At 42.5% G+C, this 22,099-nt stretch overlaps 1 protein-coding gene across 1 annotated transcript in view; it reads left to right on the plus strand.

Moving 5' to 3' along the window:
• The window catches only part of ZZEF1 (zinc finger ZZ-type and EF-hand domain containing 1), a gene marked incomplete in the record, with an annotated part of 3,903,331 nt that overhangs the window by 1,598,965 nt on the left and 2,282,267 nt on the right, over positions 1-22,099 (plus strand). Inside the window, 1 exon segment of the mRNA XM_044082903.1 lies at positions 2,878-3,079. Coding sequence (XP_043938838.1) covers positions 2,878-3,079 — 202 coding nt within the window.

A 22,099-nucleotide genomic window follows, 5' to 3' on the forward strand; every position in this document is an offset into this window, starting at 1 on the left:
CAAAAATGTCGAATTTAACGAAAACACTACATTTCTGGTCAACCATAACACGTTGCGCCCTCCAAACCCTTCTGCTACTTAGATATACAAACTCCGAGTTTGCAGTATAATGAGGGAAAGGGTATATTTTCCAATCCCCACTATAGTGCAATCTGCATGAAAATGTAGAAAGTCACAACAGCGAATGCTGTATTGCATTCGCTCGGGTAAATTTCTACATTTTTGCATTTGTTCTTCCAATTCTACCAAATGAGTCGATTCGGACTAATGTGAATCGCACACAGTCCATTTGATAGTAAACCATTCTAAGAACTAAACCAAGACAAGAAAGGAGATTTTGCTGATAGGGATGACTGCAATTAGGGATACAGATAATAGGCAAGAAGGGGGCTGGAATTTACTGGAGAAAACTGCAGAGGAACTAAGGTATTGGGAATAAATAACTGGAGGTGGAAAAGAATGGGAAGATGCCAATAATTTATTTAGACTGCAGGTTAGAGATGGTCTTCCCTATCAGGGATTGATATTAGAGTATAGGCAAAGAGAAAGAAATAGGGAGGTTCTAAATGAAAGACCAGCACTGTTAGAGTTTTTAATAGAATCTAAAACAGAAACTGCCGTTAAAAAATGAATAATTATTAGAGCGTATAAAATATTGCATGATAACTATAAGAATCAATCCGAGGAAGTTGGAAAGAATTGGGAAGAGAGACTGGATAAGCAATTCACAAAGAAACGATAAGAGGATATATGTATGACTCCCAAATATGCAACAGAATCTAGAAGGTTTAGAATTTTTGCTGAAAATGTTTACATAGATATTTTTATACCCCAAGCAGACTCCAGAAAATGTTTCCTCAGGCAGACAGCAAATGTTTGAGGTGTGAAGGGGAGGAAAATTTTAATTGGGAGCATTTTTTCTGGGTGTGCAGTGAGTTGGCAGACTTTAAGGATTCTCTGTGGGGTGCACAGTCGACGATGCTGGGTGAGCAGATTGATCTGATTAGAGAGAGGATTTTTCTGAGCTGTGATACAGAATCGGAAATGCCTAGATATACGGTAGGGCCTTGCTTTGTCTAATAATGGTGGCTGCCAAAAAAGCAATTAGTAGAAAATGGAAATCAAAGTCTAAACCAGCTATACTGGAAGTAGTGAATATAGTAACAGATAAAACAACTGGAATTGAGATCTTTAGAAAAGGGTAGCAGCAAACCACATAGGAAAAAAAATGGGAATTGTGGGAACAATACAAACCAAGGAGGAATGATGTTTAAATAGCGACAGGACTTAAACGAGCTATATAATATTAAAGTGAAAAAGATTGGGTAGATAAGTGATGTGTAATGTTTGCAACTGGGAGTGTGTCAGTATGGTTTGTAATGTAAAATGCTTGCAACTAGGATTGTGTCTTTGTGGTTTGTTTTCATTTATATAAATGTATGATTGCATATGTAGTAAGAGATTGTTTACCAAAGATGTTTCCTGCTTTAAAAAAAGACAGCATTTGAGTAATTTATGTAATGTTGCTTAGGTTATATGATATATGGCAATATATGTAAAATATAATGTTTATGTTAAACTGTTTGATTACTTTTATATGAATTTAAATTTCCCTATGTCACAAGTGATCATTCAATAAAGGTGTTAGAAAAAAAACAAGCTAAGATAAAATCATTGCAGGTCACCCAACTTATAAGTAAGGGTGTGGTATCCAGGTCCATGGAAGTTATAGCACCATTCTACTTGGTTGTTATCAGACGTATCATTGGATATAGTGCCCTCTTTGGCATATATCTAACCATATACTTGCAACAGTTGGAATCCACACACAGGTTTCTGACCTGGAAATTTCAGGGCATACATACCCTGTTCTACACTGATCGTTTAAAGGCTCGGTCTGTGTTTTCAGTCTTCCACAGGATACGGTGAATGTATTTTGCCTAGCTTATAGGGCTTCGTCAAGCCTGGACCTGATAGGCCTGTTGCACATATGCAAAACAAACAGCATCTGAAACAATAGATCCAGCAGTCTGAATTTCACTTGTGACATAAACCGAACGTGCTGGAGAGAGAGTGTCCCAAAGGATCCCCACACTATTGAATGGGCTCCCCATCTATGTAAAGCAGAGTTCATCCCTGACCTTATTCAAGCAAAACCTTGACAATTGGATGGGAAATCATAAATTTACCCTTGGTCTGGACCACATTTCCCTTATGGACAGAGGCCGTCAATAAGAAAAGTGTTGCCCTAACTAATACCCCCTCCTGAAATCCTTGGTTACTGCTCTACTAACATGCCCCCCCCCCCCATAGACGTCTATGATGCTCTGCACCCAGATGGTTTGGGGTGAAGTTACTAGGCTTATGAAGGTCCTAGTGGTCATTAGCCTAGTAAGAACCTATGAATAGACCACTGCTTTTTCTATCTAGTGGTCTTACTCATTTTTTTCTTTTAGTTATCCAGGTGTTTGTCAACTTCGAGAGTGCCTTAGCCCACCTAAATATTTGTCCCAGATGCCCAAATGTCATGGAGTCCTGTGTGAATGACATATGATTGCTGCAGACTGGAATGGCAGTGTATTTCAGATCATTATGTGAACCTGGTATATATGGTACATATGAAACTATGTAAAACAATAAGTTATCTCCATATAAATATGTTATTTAAAACAGGAAGTACTAGATGAATGTATAAACAGTTTATTTACAATCTTTTTGTTTGCTTGCTGAATGTTTTGCAATTTAGCAGAAGTTGTTGCATTTTATTAGTTGTACTTTGCATATCCATTGTGTGTCTGTTCATTTGTTTTTGGATTTTCAGACTCTTGTATGCTGTATCTTTTGTCTCCTTACTTGAACTTCATCTTTTTTGTGTAGAAAGTGACCTTCAAGGCTGGTCCACGACTGCAGTTCCTGTTTCACTCTGATAGCAGTACTAATGAATGGGGCTACAAGTTCACGGTGACTGCCTATGGCCTTCCTGATGTTGTGGTTTCGTGGGGCTCTGACCTACTTCTGCTTGTCTCCAAATTAATGGGGCGCTTGGCATCCAGAATTATGTCATTGAAATCCACTTGTGGTAGGATCATGCTTTTATGTTTCACCCCCACTTAAAACAGAGTAGTATGTTTGCAGTACCAGAATATTTATATAACTAATAGTCAGAATAAAGTGCATATTTCTGTGGAAAGTCACCAGATTTCTGTCACATGTGAATTTTTGAGTTCCTTGTAATGTAGCTAATAGCTAACTTTTTCTAAATATGTATCTGAAGTAGTTTACTTCATTTGATCTTCAACCTGTGGGTTTTGGATCCACATTGGATCCGACACTGCTGCATTTTCCAGCCATGGATCCGAGCTCTAGACTCTTCTCCTTACCCCTAATGTCCCCTGTCTCCCTTCTCTTTCAGATCTCATTTGTCGCCATAGAGGTTACAACCGTGGTTTCTGAGCTCCAGTTAGTGGGTCACGCAAGTGAAATTTTCTCTGGGTTCTTTCTTTCTGACTGTATCTCTCTTCTTTCTGACATCCTGTTTCTTACTTGCGACTGCGTCAGATATATATAAAAAAAAAAAAACAACTTTTCTCTCCTCCTCTTCTTTTCTATCAGAGCACGTGTGTGTGTGTGTGTGTGTGTGTGTGTGTGTGTGTGTGTGTGTGTGTGTGTGTGTGTGTGTGTGTCTGTGTCTTTTGGGCCTGTGTGGGCATGGCTGAAGCCCCTAAGGTAGGATTTAGAAAATGCACAGTGTGTGGCCAGAAGCTTTCCCTGGTGGATGGCCACACTCTGTGCGTGGCTTGCCTGGGTGCAGATCACCTCAAGTTCCCCTATCCTATTTGCGCTGGTTTCAACCCCAGAGCATTTAAGGACAGGTGGAACAAACTGATTTTGAAGGGATTGCTCTCCTCTTCAAGGACTACTGTCCCTTCTTCCCCAGCAGGGATAGCAGTGGCTGCTGCTTCTACTTCCTCTTCCCCGGCCTCTAGGACTCAAACTCCTGTCAAGAGGTCTGAGGAATGGGACAAGGTCAAGAAGGACTGTTCCTGCAAGCGGTCCCCCGACTGCTCATAGGAGGCAGCTCCGCCACTGAAAATCAGGCCAAAGACTGGGCCTGGGTCTCCTCGACTTCGTTCCCCCAGGTTCTTCCCTGAGCTCGAGGAGACTCATAGCTGGTCCCCAGTAAGAACTTCTCCCCACCGGCTCTCTTGTCCAGTTTCGGTGGCATCCTCTTGCTCCACCCGAAGTTTAAGTGAAGTGGAGATTGACAAGATGATGCGGAGGTTCATCCGCACTCAGATCCTGATGGGGGTCTTGCTGGCACTCTCTCCCTCTGAAGGGAGCTCCTTGCAACCTTTGTTCCGATAAATAACACCTTCCCCGATCTAACCAGCGGTTTCGAAGTTCTTGGATCCGAGGACTCTTGGGGTCAAGGGGTCGGCGCCGATGGTGCCATGTACGTCGACGCTGGCCATTGCAGGATTGGATCCTGGCTCTCGGAGCCATAGCCTTGGGGTCTGATCAGAGGGGGTGCTGTCAGCTCCGAGTGCTTTGGAGCAGACCATCCCTCTCGGCATCTTGGCTCCTGGAGGTTTGGCTCTGACTCCCCTATCGGGTCACGGGGGATGGGGCCCACCAGTACGTCCCAAGAGGTTTGCCCCCCCCCTGCATTCATTGTGGTGGAGAGGGTTCGCTCTGTGTCGAGGCCTCTGACCATTTCGTCCTCGGACTCTGCCCCGACCCCCCTGGTCCTGAGTGCGGTTCTGACCATCTTACCGTCTCGGGCACAGCTCATGGCTATGATGCCCCAGGAAGTTCCGGTGGAACATCAAGAGGTTTGAGTCCTCCCCCCAGGAGGTACCCCGTAAACGTAAGTATAAGAGGAGGCATTTGGACTCTTCACCAGAGTCCCTCACAGAAGACATGGACTTGAATGAAGGGAAGGTTCCCCAAGGCCACCCCCCGAGGATGTCTCCTTTGGAGACATCATGGAGGTTCTTCTCCCGGGGAGGGTCAGCCCCCAGACAAGTCAGTGTTCCTGGTGGCATTCGGCTCGGGCCCATCTACCTCTTGGGTGTCCCCTCCTGCTGATCCACTCATGGATTTAACATCTAGGACATGGAAGGAGCCGGACACCGTTGAGCCCATCCCTAACTGCCCTGACAAAGTGCTGAGTCCCTCATCAGACAGGACATATTGGAATAAGGGATCCCCAGTAGATGCAATGATGGTGGGGTGGCAGCTGCCACCAAGAAGGAGCTCGCTCAGGAGAGCTCCACGGTCCATCACCCTGATTGAGAATCAAGAGTGGTGGTGGACCGTTTTGGGAAGTGAGTATATGCTTCAGTGACCTTCTTGGTCATTAGACCCCAGAGTCCATGGAAGTCCATGGACAAGAAGACCACCTCCACTCGAATGGCCACTCTAAAAGCAGTTGCCAACACATCCATGCGACTGTTCTCTCATGCTGCGGAGGTAGCTGCAAGGTAGGCTGAGACAGGCATTGCTATCAGGCTTCACACCTGGCTCTGTTTGTTTCAATTTTCGGAGCCCTTCAAAGCGTCTTTCACCAGTGCCCTTTATGATGGCCCTTGCCTCTTCGGGAAGTCAGTGAAAGAGACTTTGGTCCATAGTGAGAAGGATGGGAAGACACTGTCTGCCATCAGGATCCGCTTCTCCTCTTCTCAAATATCCTTTTCCAGGAATCAGCAAGGAACAAAGAAGATGTAGTTCCAGAAGTCTAAGGCTTTTTCCTGGAATGCTCTGGATTCTTCACCCCCCCCCCCGGGACAGACAGAGGGGGTCAGAACAGACGCTGCCCGAGAGGTAGAGGGGGCCCTGGGAATTTTGGGTCCCGAGAACCCTTTTCATAGAGACCCGGGCAGCAGTCCTGAGGGGGGTTGCCTGACTGCTCATCTCTGGAGGCAGTCAGGGGTTGCCTGTTGCTACACCCGAAGGCATGGGAGTCCATTACGAAAGATCGCTGGGTGTTGCGAATCCTATCCAGAGGATATTTTGTTCCATTCAAGGAACATCCCCGTCTGAACAAACTCCTCCCAGACATTCCATCTGCACAACAGGAGGAGGCAGTGCTAGAAATAGGAAGGCTGCTGAACAAGAGTGTCATCCATCCGGTCCTCCTAGGCCAGTCCAGATCCGGTGGTTACTCCAGGTTCTTTTTAGTGCCAAAGAAAACATGGGACCTCAGCCCCTTCTTGGATCTGTCCACATTGAACCTATTAGTAACCAAGACAAAGTTCCAAATGCTCACGCTCCACTCGGTCCTGCCTTTTCAGCAGGCTACAAACTGGATGTGCTCGACCTATCTCCAGGATGCGTATTACCACATCAAAATGGACAGACACTCCCAGATGTTTCTTTGCTTCCGGCTGGGAGCCAATCACTACCAGTTCAGAACCCTTCCCTTTGGTCTCACCACAGCCCCCCAGGGTGTTTACCAAAGTGATAGTGGTTGTAGCGGCTCATCTGAGGCTCCACGGTATTCAGGTCTTTCTGTACCTGGATGATTGGCTCTTTTCTGCCATCTCAGAGCATCTACTATGCCAGCCCAGAGATTACTTCATGCAGTTAGGAAACAATCTGGGGATAACCATCAGCCTGAACAAATCTTCTCTAGAGCTGGTTCAGATTCTGGACTTTATTGGGGCACATTTGGACACTCTTCAAATGAAAGTTTTTCTCACCTCTGACAGGATACGCAGTTTAAGAATGCATGTCTTACAAATTCTTTGCGCCCAAGTCCCCACAACCTCAGCAGTGCTCAGGGCATTAGGTTCCATGGTGGCCGCAATCAGTCTCCTGCCATTAGCTCACTTGCATATGAGAGTTCTTTAGTGGACACTTGCTGTCCAGTGGTCCATGTTAGACCTTCCTATCACCTTTTCAGTAAGAGACTCGAGGGCATGCAGGGGAGTCCCTTCAGTGGTGTATTCAGTCTCTGGATATCCTCAAAGGATGTTCCTTTCACCCTGTTTTCTTCAACACCACGGTGACCAGGATGCCTCCCAGCTGGGGGATGGGGCACTGCTTAGGAGGGACAATCCAAGGCACGTGGTCCCCCTCTGAGACAAAGTTGCATATCAGTGTTCTACAGATGAGGGCTTTTTTTTTGGCGCTCCAGGCACTTCATGCCCATCTTTCTCTAGGGACGATTGCTATTCAGACAACATGTCAGTAGTCTGGTACATCAACAAACAAGGGGGAGCAAGATCTTATCCCCTCTGTCAAGAAGCCATGAAAGTGTGGGAATGGGCGATCTCCACCAGCCACTTTCTAGTAGCAACGCACATTCCGGGGCGGTCCGACATTTAAGTAGACAGGCTCAGCAGATCGATTCTGATGCCTTATGAGTGATCTCTGAATCCTTCAGTAGCAGAACAAATCTTTGGAAAGTGGGGTCAGACTTGCTGTGATCTCTTCGCATCTCCTTCCAACGAGAAATGCTGCAATTTTTTTCGCTCTGAACCCCCCGGAGGGGGAAGCCCCCAGAAACACACTGGTTCATGCTTGGCCTCCCGGTCTCCTCTATGCTTATCCCCCACTCCCGCTTATGTCCAAGTTTCTGCAGAAAGCTCAAAGGCTGGGGAGCACGGTTATCCTCATTGCCCCATTCTGGCCTCACCAGGGTTGGTTCCCCTCACTGTGGTCTCACCTAGTTGTTACTCCAAGGACATTGAATCCAGTCCCGGGTCTTCTTTCTCATCCCTCAGGGATCCCACACCCAGATCTGGACAGTCTGAAGCTCACAGCTTGGCTGCTCTGGATCCCATGATTATCAGGACTCCCGGATTGTCATCCCCCGTAAAGTCCATTTTGGTGGCGGCTCACAAATCCTCCACCAGAAGGGTGTAGCATAGCAAATGGAGACTGTTTTCCATATGGGCTAATCAGCGAGCTTTGGACCCTTTCATGGCTCCTGTTTCAGCGGTCTTAAGAGTTTTTGGCCAGCATCTTCCATCAGGGTACTAGTTCCACAGTTAAGGTGCAGGTGCCAGCTATTTCTAATTTCCATGTAGGGGGTGAATATGTCTTCCCTAGCTTCTTCTAAACTCTGTAAAACATTCCTTAAAGGGACCTTTCTACTTAGACCTCCGGTTAAGGACCCTACACCTCCGTGGGATCTTACCTTAGTATTATAGGTATTGGTTTCTGCACTCTTTGAACTGGCAGCATCGGTTGATCTTCAGACTTTGACATGGAAAACTGCGTTCTTGGTGGCTATTACCTCAGCCATTAGAGTGTTGGAGCTTCAAGCTCTTTCTATCAAGGTGCCTTACATGATCTTTCTCAAGGACAGAGTGTTGTTGCATACTAACCCATCCTTTCTTCCTAAGGTGGCATCAGAAGCCAATATTAACCAATTGATAAATTTACAAGTTTTCTTCCCCATCTTCCAAAACAAAGGGGAATACAAGTTGCATCTGCTTGATATTCATAGGCAACTGAGATTTTAATTACATGGGACGAAGTCCTTCCGCAAATCTGATCAGTTATTCGTGTCTTATGTTAGACCCTTTTTAGGCAAACCAGTTTCCAAGGTAACAATTGCTCGATGGATTTCCTTGTGCATTGCTCGAGCCTATGAGGTGAAAGGTACGTCCTTGCCAGGACATGTGAAGGCACACTCCACCTGATCTATGGCTATGTCAGCTGCCTTCTGGTATAGGGTGTCTCTGGATGATATCTGCTCGGCAGCTACTTGGTCCTCATCTCATACCTTCATTTCTCATTACAAGTTGGAATAGAGCATCCTTTGGTTCTGCGGTGCTCTGGAATATCCTTCCATGAGTGCTACCCAGGAGTTTATGGTAGCTGGGGATGCTGTCTCACAGGTTGAAGATCAAATGAAGTAAACTACTTCAGATAAAGAAGTTCTGTACTCACCATAACGTTCCATCTGAGTAGTTGTACTTTGTTTGTCTTCATCCTTCCCCCTGACCTTATCATGGATGCAGACTGTGTTTTCGACCCTGTATAAAGTGTTTGGCCTTTGACTCTGTCCAGGTTAAGGAGTGTAATGGAGATCCTTGTTATGATAAGGTGATGTTGAGTCAGGTAGATGATACCTTTTAGGCAGCAAACTCGATCTTAAGGGAGAGGGGAGACAGAGGGGCATTATGTGTATGGGGAGGAGTCTAGAGCTCAGATCCATAGCTGGAAAATGCTGCTGTGTCAGATCCGATGTGGATCCGAAACCCACAGGTTGAAGACAAATTAAGTACTACTACTCAGATGGAACGTTATGGTGAGTACTTAACTTCTTTTTTCTTCCCTTAATTTTTTATTGTGCATGCAGCTTGAGAAAAATCATTGTTTCTTAGTACTGTAAAACCAACTTTTACAAATGAGGTTGCAACCTACAGGATGAGGATGTGCTGGTCTGTGGAAAATAAAAGTGAGGGTAATTAAGTTTTGGCTTGGGGAAACTGTATTGGTGTAATATACATGGTAGTGACCCAAAGGTAAACTGTGTAGCAGAAAATGAAGTGTTCTTAATTGGTTGGCATAGGTTCACATAGGACTTAGTTATTGATATAAAATCAGGGAAAAGTGATGATAGTTTGATCCCAGTTGTAAATCATTGTTTTATAAATTAGTGTATTTTGGCTTAAGAACAGGAATGTATACTGACTGTAGAAGCCAAGGCAGTTCAGCAGTCATTTTTACATTCGCACTTGGTATTTGATTGTAAATCTGTTAGCTCATTCCAGCTGACTCTGAAGTGTGTTACATATCCAGTTTGGGAAGGTCTCTTTATACTTTGAAATAGCAATTTTAAATTTCTTTGGAGATATTTCCCATTGATCTTGACATCCCCAAAAAGTTTACCAACAGGCTTGCCACCACACCCACATATATATAAGTGAACATTGAAATAAAGATATCTGAGAGCTCTTTGACACCCCATTTCAGATGCTATTTTATAATTAAATTTTTCCAAAGCAGATATCTTCTGTGGGAAGCCAAAGGACATGGTATTTTCATCATCCATGTACACATGCTAAAGAATACAAGTGGTCTGAGAATGCCAGTCCTCCTTTTAGTCAGACAATTTTAAAAACTTAATTTATAGGTTTACCACCGTTTAACCGATGGACACATTGTTGACTGTCCGTGTATCGAATGCAGTGCAGCAAATATGCAAAATACCGAATGCTAATGTATCGAAAGGCAGTCCCACCCCTTTTGAACCCATGTTAGCACTCATTTTGGCTGTAGAGGGGTCGAAATTTTGCATTCAGTGTTCTTTGCGACATTCTGGCCGTTCGACATGCAAAACTTAGGGATTTCGAGTCGAGCATTGGTGGGTTCGACTGCAGTGTATTGGCTTAAATGGTGGTAAACCATATATATACTTGACAAACAAGCTCTGGACTGGTTTCTTGGCTATCTATCTGGCAGGAAACAAGCCGTACTCTGGCAACCAAGCTTTCTAACCTCCTACCTAATACCATAGGAGTACCTCAAGGATCTATCCTGGGACTTCTTCTTTTTACTATATTCATAAATGACCTGTATAAAGCCATCCCTGAAGCCACCTGCATTCAATATGCAGACGACTCGACATTAGTCTGTGCTGATACATCTCCTGTCAACCTACTAACCAAAACCCAATCATGTTTCATGTTAGTAGAGAACTGGCTATTAGGACGTAAACTGATCCTGAATCCAAACAAAACCAAATTACTACTTTTCCATCCCACTCAAAAGATAACACCCCTATCCTTTACTATCCAATCCAAAAATGGAACAATCATCTCCCCAGACTCCTATACTAAACTATTAAGAGTCACCATAGATAACAAACTTAGATTTGATATCCATATCAATCAGACCATTAAAACCGTTAATAAAAAACTCGGGTCACTATACCGGATTAAATCTTTTCCAACTCCAATAGCAAAAGTGACCATGGCCCGCTCTCATCTTCTCTCCACCCTCCTGTATGCCTCCCCTATGCTCACCAATCTTAACACAGCTGAACTAAATAAACTATCGCGTTGCTATAATCATATTGCTAGATTTGCAACAGGAATGCCTTACAGAACACACCACTGTATTAACCTAAGAAACCTAGGTTGAATTGAATTCACTAACCTTCTACAGAAGACCCAACTTATTGAAGCATATAAAATCCTGAACCAACCTGACAAAACTCCAGGGCTGAAAAATTTAATTAGACCCTACAATAATCTCAGTAGTCTGCGCTCTTCAAATAAGATACTAGTTCAAACAGTCAAATCCAACAATGTAGGGGGTGACTCACTTTTTACCAATGCCACTGGTGAAATCTGGAACTCCCTCCCCCCCAGCCTTTCCTGCATTTCCTCCCTAAGCCTCTTCAAAAAAAGATTAAATCACCATCTAAAATCACATTGGCTCTGTCAATGCTCAAGTCCTGACTGACCCTTACTATCAGAATTGCGAACGTCACTCGGTCGAACGTTGTATAGTCGAACGCATAAGGTCGGAAACACAAATGTCGAAGGCAGTATAATCAATCGGGAACGGTTTTACCATGGGTCGAGGTAGGGAGGATGTTTGTAGTAGGGTATTATACTGTACACCTACCTCGACCCATGGTAAAACCGTTCCTCGATTGATTATACTGCCTTCGACATTTGTGTTTCCGACCTTATGCGTTCGACTATACAACATTCGACCGAGTGACGTTCGCAATTCTGATAGTAAACCATATCTATATATATATATCTATATCTATACATATATATATATATATATATATATATATATATATATATATATGTATATCTATATATATATATATATATATATATATATATATATATATATATATATGTGTGTGTATAAATGGGTCTATATTACCACAGCGAAAAAACACTATGCGCGAATACTGAAACATCGACCCCTGTACAGTGTACTGCGAAAATCCCGAAGGCACTAAACTGTGAAAAATTAATTCGAACAGCCATAGTCTGCCAACCCCACCACCCGCTACATACTACCTACCCAAACAAAATAAATAAACCACATACATACACTAACCAAACCCTACTTCTAACCTAAATTAAAGCACCAAAATCCTACCTCCAACACTACACTAAACCCCACAAACACAACTATCTATGCACTCTCCTTAACCCCTCCCTAACCCTAAGGTCCGTAACTACCACACACATCCCCTATAGACATACACCTAAGCAAAATAAATAATACACATACATACATTTAAAAAAACCCTACACCTAACAATACACTCTTACATACATTACCTATCTATGCACTTACCTTAACCCATATCCTAACACTAAAGTCCTATCTATTGCACACTTACGTTATGGAGCTATACCGCAGACAGGCCAACCAAAACAAATCGACATTTTGAAATTCGCGGTTTTGAACGTTCGAGGTTTATGTACTTCGCACAATACGGTTCGACGTCTTCGTATTCGCCTAAAGGGATTTTCGATCGCGTAATAGGAACCATATATATATATATATATATATATATATATATATATATGTGTGTGTGTGTGTGCGTGTGTGTGTACACACAACACACACTGGGTGGTGCACTGGTAGAGAGGTTAGCTTTGTCGCCTTACAGCAACAGGTTCTCCACTTCGATTCTAAGCTGGGGTGCCTTCTGTGCAGAGTTTGCATGTCCTCCCTTCATTCATGTGGGTTTCCTCCCACATTCCAAAGACATGCACCTAGAGCGTTTTTCCCCACGCCTTTGCTGAAAATGGACTGTGTCTCAGCCTGACTTTCCCAGTAAACAAATGTTAAATGAAAATAAATAAGTGAAAACAGAGGTAATCCAGAGGGCTCAAGTGAAGATTGGTACTAACAAGAAACAGAATGTAAAGGGTTACTCCAGATAAAATCTCTTTAACAAATCTAGGAGATGCTCTGATACCCTCCCTGTGGGAGGAATAAAGCTACATTGTTGAAGTTTCCAGTAGTGTAGCCATTTAAGCATGTGGATGGATGAGTGTTTTTTTCTATATATAATGTGTGTGTGTGTGTGTGTGTGTATAGATATATATATATCTGTATGTATATATATGGGTCTGCTTCATATGGTTGACAGTTCATACGGTCTAAACTCGTATGGTCGAAACTCATTTGGTCGACAACCAGTACACACTGCACTTAACAGGGATTTGCCCCCCTCCCCAAAGTTGTGCCCTCAGTCAGCCTGCTTAACAAAATCTTGGGTCCTGCGTCAGTTGCTGTCCCTTCTTCCATGATGTCAGGTTGTCAGGAGTATAAAACATGCAGCCGATGCCATTACATTAGTCTTTCTTGCCGTGCGGTGCCCGAAGCAGAAGCAGTTTGCAAGTGCCGGTCGGCCGACTCCTGAAATTTTCATTTTCGAGTTTCAGATCAGCTAAGTACCTCGTTGGGGAAACTTTTTCTTGCTACTTACCGATGTCAGTAAAAGTTAATAATTGCATTACTTGTGGGAAGCAAATACCTCATAAGGATTTCCTTTTGTACTGTATTCCTTGCCTAGGCTCTGACCACGACGTACCTTGCTGTCGGTTCTGTGCTTTATTTAATCAATGCACTATTAAACTTTGGTACATTTTTGCTTCTAAATATTTTGGCACTCGCTTTAATTATCCAGAAATGTCGTTGGTTAGCAATCCGACTACTGGAATACCTAAAAAAACGCAAAGAAAAAGACAGAAACAGGCCGTTGAGGTCCAAAACTGCTGATAACGCTTCTCCTAAGCCAGTTGCCAGTTCGCCGGTACTCAGTGAGGCGCTTTCGCAGCCCCTGATACCCGCTAATTCTGATTCGCAGGCCTCTACTGTGACCCATTCAGAGTCTGGTATGCCACGAGATGTTTCAATTAATGAACCCGTGGATGTCTCTACCTTGGATGGGTCCGGAGCCGCTGAGCAATCACCAGCTTCTGAGGGTGTTTTCAGGCCTACAGATTTGTATATTAGACAGACGCCATCTTCAAAACTAAGGCCAAAATCTCGACCTATTTCTAAAAAAACAACTCCTAGGCCACATGTACAGGCCCCTATGCCTAAGAAACAAATGATCAAAATGGCTGAAGATTTACTTACACTCTGATCAGGGGTAGTCAAACCCCCCCCCCCTTCTAAGAGGCCTAGGCAAGATATTGACTATTCTTCTGAACAGGATTCTAGTTCTTCTGATTCTTCTAATGAACAGGAATTGTCTATACCTACTTATGAGGACTCTGATGCAGAAGATTCCATTCCTTCTACTTCTCCCCCTGAGGATTTTTCTTTTGGGGAAAATTTACATACTTTAAGGGAACATTTCCTCTGGCAAAGTCAGGATTTTTCTGAATCTAAAAAGAGACTAAGGGGTTTTCTTCTTCTTCCTCAGCATAGGCCTTTGGCTATACCTCCTCTTCTAGACATTGTTGATGATGTTTTTTCAGAGTCTAGTATGGCTCCTGTTTCTCTGTCTCCGAATCTTGGTCAGCCAGACAGTTACTACATGGTTCCTGACTCCCACAAATTCCTTTTCAAAAATCCTGTTGCAGATCTTGAAACCATTTCTCAGGGTCCCAAGGGCATTAAGGCTTCTACTGCTAAAAATCATACACCTTCTGATAGAGATTCCAGGACGCTGGATAGATGGGGTAAAACGTTTTACACTTCTGCATCCTTGGCAATCAGGGCTTTAAACTGTCAATTTCATATGTTAAATTATCAACAGCATATCATGGGACTGCTTAAACAGAAAATTATGTTAATTTCTGACTGTGTGGAAAATAAAGATTTACAGGATCTAGTGCGTTCAGTTGACCAAGTTGGAAAACATACTTTGCAATGCGGTTTTGATTCTTTGGAGGCCTCTTGCAGGGCTGATGTAACTGGGTCTGTGCTAAGAAGGCATGCTTGGCTCAAAGAGCAAACTCTGCCTGATCATGTTAAAGCAAAATTGTTGGATACTCCTTTACAACAGGACCGTCTCTTTGATAATAAGGCTGAAGAAATTCTAAAAAAGATGGAAGATAAAGCTAAATCTATGCAAACTGTGAAAGATGTCTTACAAGTGCAACCTCCAAGATTTAGTAGGCACTGGCCTACTAAGAAATGGTCCTTTCCATTTCCTTCGAGAGCCACTCAAGTCAAACCCAGACATTCCAAAGGCACCAGGTTTCAGTCCCAAGGGACTTTCAGAACAAAACAATGGGGTGCCTCCTTTTCTAAATCTGGAAACACGACACCTCCCTATGGTAAGCAGTCTCAACAACTTCCCTTTATACTTACCAAGCACTTACCTTTTAGCCGCCCCTTTGGAGGGAAAACTGGCTCTTCATGCAAGAAACTGGTAACTTATAACCCAGGACAAATGGGTGTTAAATATAGTATCAAGCAGGAACAACAGGAACCAAGTAAATAGTAACAAACAACAGGAACAAGTTCCACCAGGATTTATTAAAAGCACAAAATCTTTCTCTCTGACGTCTCGGCTAGAAGCCTTCAAGGAGAATAAATCACTTACAAACAGCAACAGTTTATATACTTCACAAATAAGATAATTATATAATTAATCAATTAGTACAATAATTCAACCAACTAATGTTCTCCAGTTAAGCTCTTCATTCAGCCCAAAAGGAGCCATGGTTTGAAATTTTAAAATATATACAGTTTCTTTCTGCACTAATCTACTTTTAACATCAATGTCATTATACATAGAAACACAAACTTTTTCTAAAATTGTAGCTTTTAAGCCCTCATTACACTTGTTATGTGCATCTAAAAAATGTGCTGCAACTGGGCTATCTTCTCTAGCATTTTTAATGTCTCTTAAATGCTCTAACAGCCTTATTTTAAAAGGCCTCTTTGTTTCCCCAATGTAAAATTTATTACATGGGCATTTAAGAGCATAAATGACACCCTCAGAATTACAGTTAAATGTACCCCAACTATCAAATTTAACATTATTAATAAAATTAAAGTTGGATACAATATATTTACAAGCCTTGCACTTCCCACAAGGAAAAGTTCCAATTTTAACAGGTTCCATATATAATTGTGATATAGGCCTCTTAATCTTAGATCTTACAAGAAAATCTTTTATACTCTTACCTTTGCGGTAAGAAAACTTCATATTTACATCAAGCCATTGTTGAACATTTCTGAGTGAACAGAAATAACACCAATATTGGCTGACAATATCAAGGAACTGTTTTGTAAAACTACCATAAGTAGTAACAAAATAAATATTTTCTTTAGTAGAACCTGAATTGTCATGCTGTATATTGCACTCCCTTGGTAAAATAGATTTCATATGTCTAGGTTTAACACCTGTACACAATCTTCTGAAGCTGTTATCCAAAATATTTGAATTATAGCCTCTAGTGGAAAAAGATTGCACCAAAAGGCACATTACTTCATGAAATATATCAGATCTATTACATAACTTGGAAATGCGTAGCATTTCACCATAAGGTAGAGCCTCCTTTTCTAAATCTGGAAACACGACACCTCCCTATGGTAAGCAGTCTCAACAACTTCCCTTTATACTTACCAAGCACTTACCTTTTAGCCGCCCCTTTGGAGGGAAAACTGGCTCTTCATGCAAGAAACTGGTAACTTATAACCCAGGACAAATGGGTGTTAAATATAGTATCCCAGGGATACATATTTCATTTCTATACGTTGCCAATTCCAAACGGATGGCCAGACCTGCCCCCAAATCATTGGGCAGAGGACCAGAAACAAGTACTTTCCCTCATGAGCATGGGGGCTATTAAACTAGTACCAGAAGAGGAAAAGGGGCAAGGTTTCTATTAAAGACTTTTCCTTGTACCCAGAAAAGACATGGCGTCCACTTCTGGACTTATCTACTCTAAACACCTTTTTTGGACAGCCCAAAATTCAAGATGCTGACTTCAACAGTTACTTCCTATGCTAAACAAAGATGCCTGGTTGGCAACTCTAGATTTAAATGAGGCTTACCTGCATATCCCAGTCAGGCAATCTTGCAGAAGATACCTCTGCTTCAACGCAGGTTACTTGCATTACCAATTCTCTGCACTGCCCTTTGGCTTATCTACTGCGCCCAGGGTCTTTGCAAAGTGCCTGGCTCCAATAATTGCATTTTGTAGGCAAAGAAATATTCAAATATGTCCATACCTGGATGATTGTCTTTGTTTTCTGCCTGAATTAGACATTCTTCTAAAACATCTGGCATTTGTAAAAAGGGTTCTAACTTGTCTAGGGCACACTATAAACGAAAAGAAATCACAACTGGTACCCTCTCAAAAAATTACATTCCTGGGTGCAAGCTTGAATACAGCTGCCCAGATGGCTTTCCTTACACCAGAAAAGCAAATTCATTTGGTGACTTACTTCAAACAGGTGGCCACAAAAACCCTATCTGTAAAACTAATTCTGCAAGCCTTGGGGTTCATGGCCTCCTGCATTCTTCTATTTCCATATGCAAGACTGCATATGAGGAAACTTTAGTGGTACTTAAAAAGTTTGAGTCACCATTGTCACAGCCTGGAAACAATGATTCCTATCCTACCTTGTCTGCAACTAGAGTTCCTATGGTGGGCAGAGGCCTGCCACCAAAACAAGGGGCTGTCATTCACACCACCCCCTGCCGCCCAAACCCTAACTACAGACGCATCAGACTATCCTTGGGGGGCTCATCTGGCAGGTAAGTGCATTCAGGGCAAATGGACCCCAAATCAAATGCACCTTCATATCAATCAAAAAGAAATGCTAGCTGTACAGAATGCACTGACAGCCTTCAAGGACTACCGTCATCCAAGACAAGTACTGATAAAGACAGACAACACCATGGTTATGTGGTACATAAACAAGCAGGGGGGGGTACACACTCCTACCCCCTTTGCAGACTAGCAATGGCATTGTGGAACACGGCCTTGACCTATCACGTACAACTACAAGCTCAATTCCTGTCAGGAAAGCTGAATACTCTGGCAGATGAACTAAGCAGAAATCTTATGGACCCTCACGAATGGAAACTGGAACCACGGATTTTCAACATGTTGACATGCAAATAGGGGAGCCCAAACATAGATCTTTTTGCCTCACCCCGGAACTATCAGTTGGACAAATTTTGCACAAAACTCGTCACAAAAAAGCCTGGAAAGTGGATGCTGTGTCCTTCAGCTGAAAAAACCTATCAGTCTATGCCTTTCCCCCTCTGCCGCTTCTCTCCAAAGTTCTACTAAAAGTCAAACAGGACAAACCAAAAATGATTTTGATTGCTCCAGACTGGCCTTGTCAACACTGGTACCCACTCCTGCGCAGTATGTGACACCTTCCACCGTGGCACCTGCCTCAGGCACCTTACATACTGTCTCAGCAGAACTACCAAACTCTGCACACTCAGCTCCAGACTTTGAATCTTGCAGTGTGGCTAATCACCTAAATTCACCCTTAACATCCCTCAACAACCCTGTGATGGATGTCATTTTGGAGGTTGGAGGCGAGAAGACCTAGTACTAGAAAATCTTATGCTGACAAATGGAAAAGATTCTGTGCCTGAAATCAGTCTCAAGGGATAAGCACAGCAATGCCCAACATTCCTCAGATTTTGCAATACTTAACTGAGATGCTTCACATTTGCTGCAGGGGCAGAGGGAAAGGCTATTTCAAAGTAAACCATTTCCAAATGGATAAGCCATTGTATTCGTTTCTGCTATAAGCACCATGGAAAAACTATCCCTCAGGGGATCAGATCCCATTCCACCAGGGCTGCATCTACTTCAACAGCCTTTCTCAGAGGTGTTCCTACCAGGGACATTCTGGAAGCTGCTACCTGGAGCTCATTTCATACTTTCACCAAACATTACCATTTACCACGTTTCTCTAAATCCAGAGCTGGCTTTGCCACTGCTGTCCTGCTGGGCCTTATAGCTGGTCCTAATGCTGTATTTTTCCCTCCACCCAACCATAGCTTTGGGAATCTACCCAAATGTAATGACTGCAACAGTAAAACACGAAGAACATAGTACAGTTGTGTAGACTTACCATAAATGTAGATGTTCGAGTGTATTCACTGTTGCAGTCCTGGTTACCCTCCCTCCAGCCCCCTTATTTTCTCTGGCTATACCTCTGCTTTCTTTCACTATGCTTAAAAGCCCTTTTGGTGTATTTGCTTTTGGTTGGAGGTCTATTTTTTGTGTTTTTAATTTTATTTGCTCCCCATTTGGGTGGCACATGACATCTGGGGCAAGAAAAACGAATGTAATGGTGTCGGCTGCATGTTTTATACCCCTGACGACCTGACGAAGAAGAAGGGACAGCAACCGATGCAGGACGCAATACTTTGTTAATTAGGCCGACTGAGGGCAACCTGCCACCGGATTACCCAAATGTAATGACTGCAATAGTGAATACACTCGAACATCTACATTTATGGTAAGTGTACACAACTGTACTTTACTGATTTTAGCCTGCAAATGTTAATGACATGAATTTGGGCATATGCTCTAGAGTCCCCTACAAGTTTAACAAACTCCAAGAAAGTCCAATATTGCCAGATTTTCTGGTTCTATTCCTGTTCATCTCCTTCTCCCATACCCATTCTCTGCTTCATCTCCAGTGCATTCTCGATTTTTCTAGTCAGCCCCTGTGCTTTTTTTCCCCTCTCTCAAGTATTTTCTGTTAAAACACTGGGAAAGGTTTCACTGGCACAGTCTCCATCTGGTCTTTATTACCAGAAGAACAAGAAGCAGAATCTCCTTCTGTTACATAGTTCACTTTTTGTTGGACAAATGTCTTTGTATTTCTTCCTTAGTATGTACTTCATCAAAAAATGTTTTTGTTCCTCCAGGAAAAAGTATTTTGAAGATAGCTTAGCAATTTGAATCTCATGCTTGCTTCCCAGCATTCCTTATATAATGGAATAAATGTATTCCTCTTCTACCTGGTGTACAGTGAGTAGTCATTCTCCACAAACACTGCTGTCTCCCATCTTTACTACTTTGTCCTTCTCCCACAATTTTGTCGGAGTCAACTCCTTCTGCTGGTAAGAGTGCATGTTTACTGTTAAGGTCTGGATTGTTTTCTCATAGGCAGGTTTGGAGTGTACACACAATGTGCCCTTTCAGTTAACAATTCTTGTTGTGGAATGCCATTCGATTTGCTTATTTGATGCTTTCATGAAATTAATACCATCTGTTCCTTCCAGCTTCTCAGGTACAACAGTAACTCTCAGGTTTTCTGTATGTGCTCTGTCCTCTAATTCAATTAGTTTTTGAAACATACCTTGTTGTGCAGTCTCATATTCAACCAGCCTTTTCTTCATTTTGACCTCTGAGTTTTGCAGTTTTATCATCTAATTTGAGTATCTTTTTAAAGCTTCTTCCATTTTTCCAGCCTTTTATTGTTTGAATTGATATACTCCACCCACTGGTACTTCATTTATTTTAGTCAGGTGTGTATGCAGCTGCTTTATGCTTTCTTCAAGGTTACTGGAAGTCATGTCTGGAGTTTACACTTCTTTTTGCTAAACAGCTACAGTACTTTTCCCAGTCAGTGTTTTTACATCACCTTTTGAAGCTGTTTTTTTCTTTCAGGTCCTTTGTATTTTGTTTTTTCCAGGCATCCAGGCAGTGCACTTGCTAGTTAGTTACCGAAATTTACTCAGACCTCTGGGTGCACAGGCATTCTCTGCTGTTTGTTTTCACACTTGGAGAGCCAGAATTAAGTTGTTACTCAGCTTGCAGCCATCTTGGAATTCCTGTTGCTGATAGCTTTGACTTCTGCTAAAAGGGTGTCAAAGCAACATACATCGATAGCAATAATACCCTTTCCTATTCTCAATTAAGATAGGCTTACCTTTAGAACTTAAGCATTCCTTTAAGGTTGTCAGTGAGAGCTCTCTGAATCCAGCCATCAACTTGCCTACTCTTTTTCCCTCTTCCCAAAATAAAGGAAATAGATGTACACAGACAGCTTAGATTTTATTTATATAAAACCAAAGCAGTCAAAAAATAATCTGATCATCTTTCGCATCTTTTCAGGACAAGACCTTGGGTGCTCCTGTTTCCATGCAGACCATTTCTACCTGGATTTCCAAAGCTGTTTCTTTCTTATTCCTTCTATGGTAAACTACTACAGGCCGCAGCGGCAGCACATTCCACTAGAGCTGCAGCTTCTTTTGGGTCTTTACAGATGCTTCTGGTCTCTGTCATATGTCACCCAAGGCATTGGATTTCCTCACACCTCAGGAGTGGACATATGGCTATCAGCTGCATCATTCTGTCCCATCAGTGGACCAGTCCTTCCAGCAGCTTGAGTCTGTTCCTTGGGTTGCCAGTGATGCATATGGGCACTGTGCCTTTTTCCCTTTGGGCTTGCTTTTATTACAGTTTTAGTAGTGCCCTCACAATTTCCTAAACATGTTAGTTTAACTCTTTAAATGTTGAAGTAACTGCAGCTTTGTTAAATTTTAGAGGAGATGCCAAACAGGAAGGAAGGTTGTACTACAGACTGTTTCTGGTACTGAGAAAAGATGACCTTGGGAGGTCAGTTCAGGACCTTGCCATGCTAAAAAAGGTAGAATATTAAAGATCCTGTTCATTCAGTCCATCTGATCTGACTTGTGGGTTATTGAGACATTTGCTGAGTCCATGCCAACAAAGTTAGTATTCCAGCATCGTGCCTCTTTAAGAATTCTTTTCCTGTCATGCCTGCTTGTTTGACACCATTGCGAACAGACATGGATTGTTTCTTTGCTACAGCTAAGTGCTTATTCTCTTTAGATTCTGTACTTGTCTGAACTGTTTCTCTATTTAATTTATTTTTGAGTAAACTTTTTCAAACTACGTTCTAAATCTTTTAGCCTCTTTTTCCTTATGTAATTTTTTCCCTTTCTTCCTTGAGTTTCTTTCTCCTTTATCCCTGTTTAAAAGAAAGTCGTATTTATTCTGTTTAGTTCTGCAGCTACTCTTGTTAAACTTTCTTGGTATTTTTTGTGTTGCCTCAGGCACTTAATAATCATTATCAGTTAGGTCATTGTTAGCATTCACTCTTAGCTTAACCTTTTCTTAGTGTATTGTTTCTTCGCAATGGTTCATGGATAAAGTCAAGGAGAAGGGGACACAAAATC

This window comes from Protopterus annectens, chromosome 9.part0, assembly GCF_019279795.1.
Source record: "Protopterus annectens isolate FY-2018-M chromosome 9.part0, PAN1.0, whole genome shotgun sequence".
Classification (NCBI taxonomy): domain Eukaryota; kingdom Metazoa; phylum Chordata; order Ceratodontiformes; family Protopteridae; genus Protopterus; species Protopterus annectens.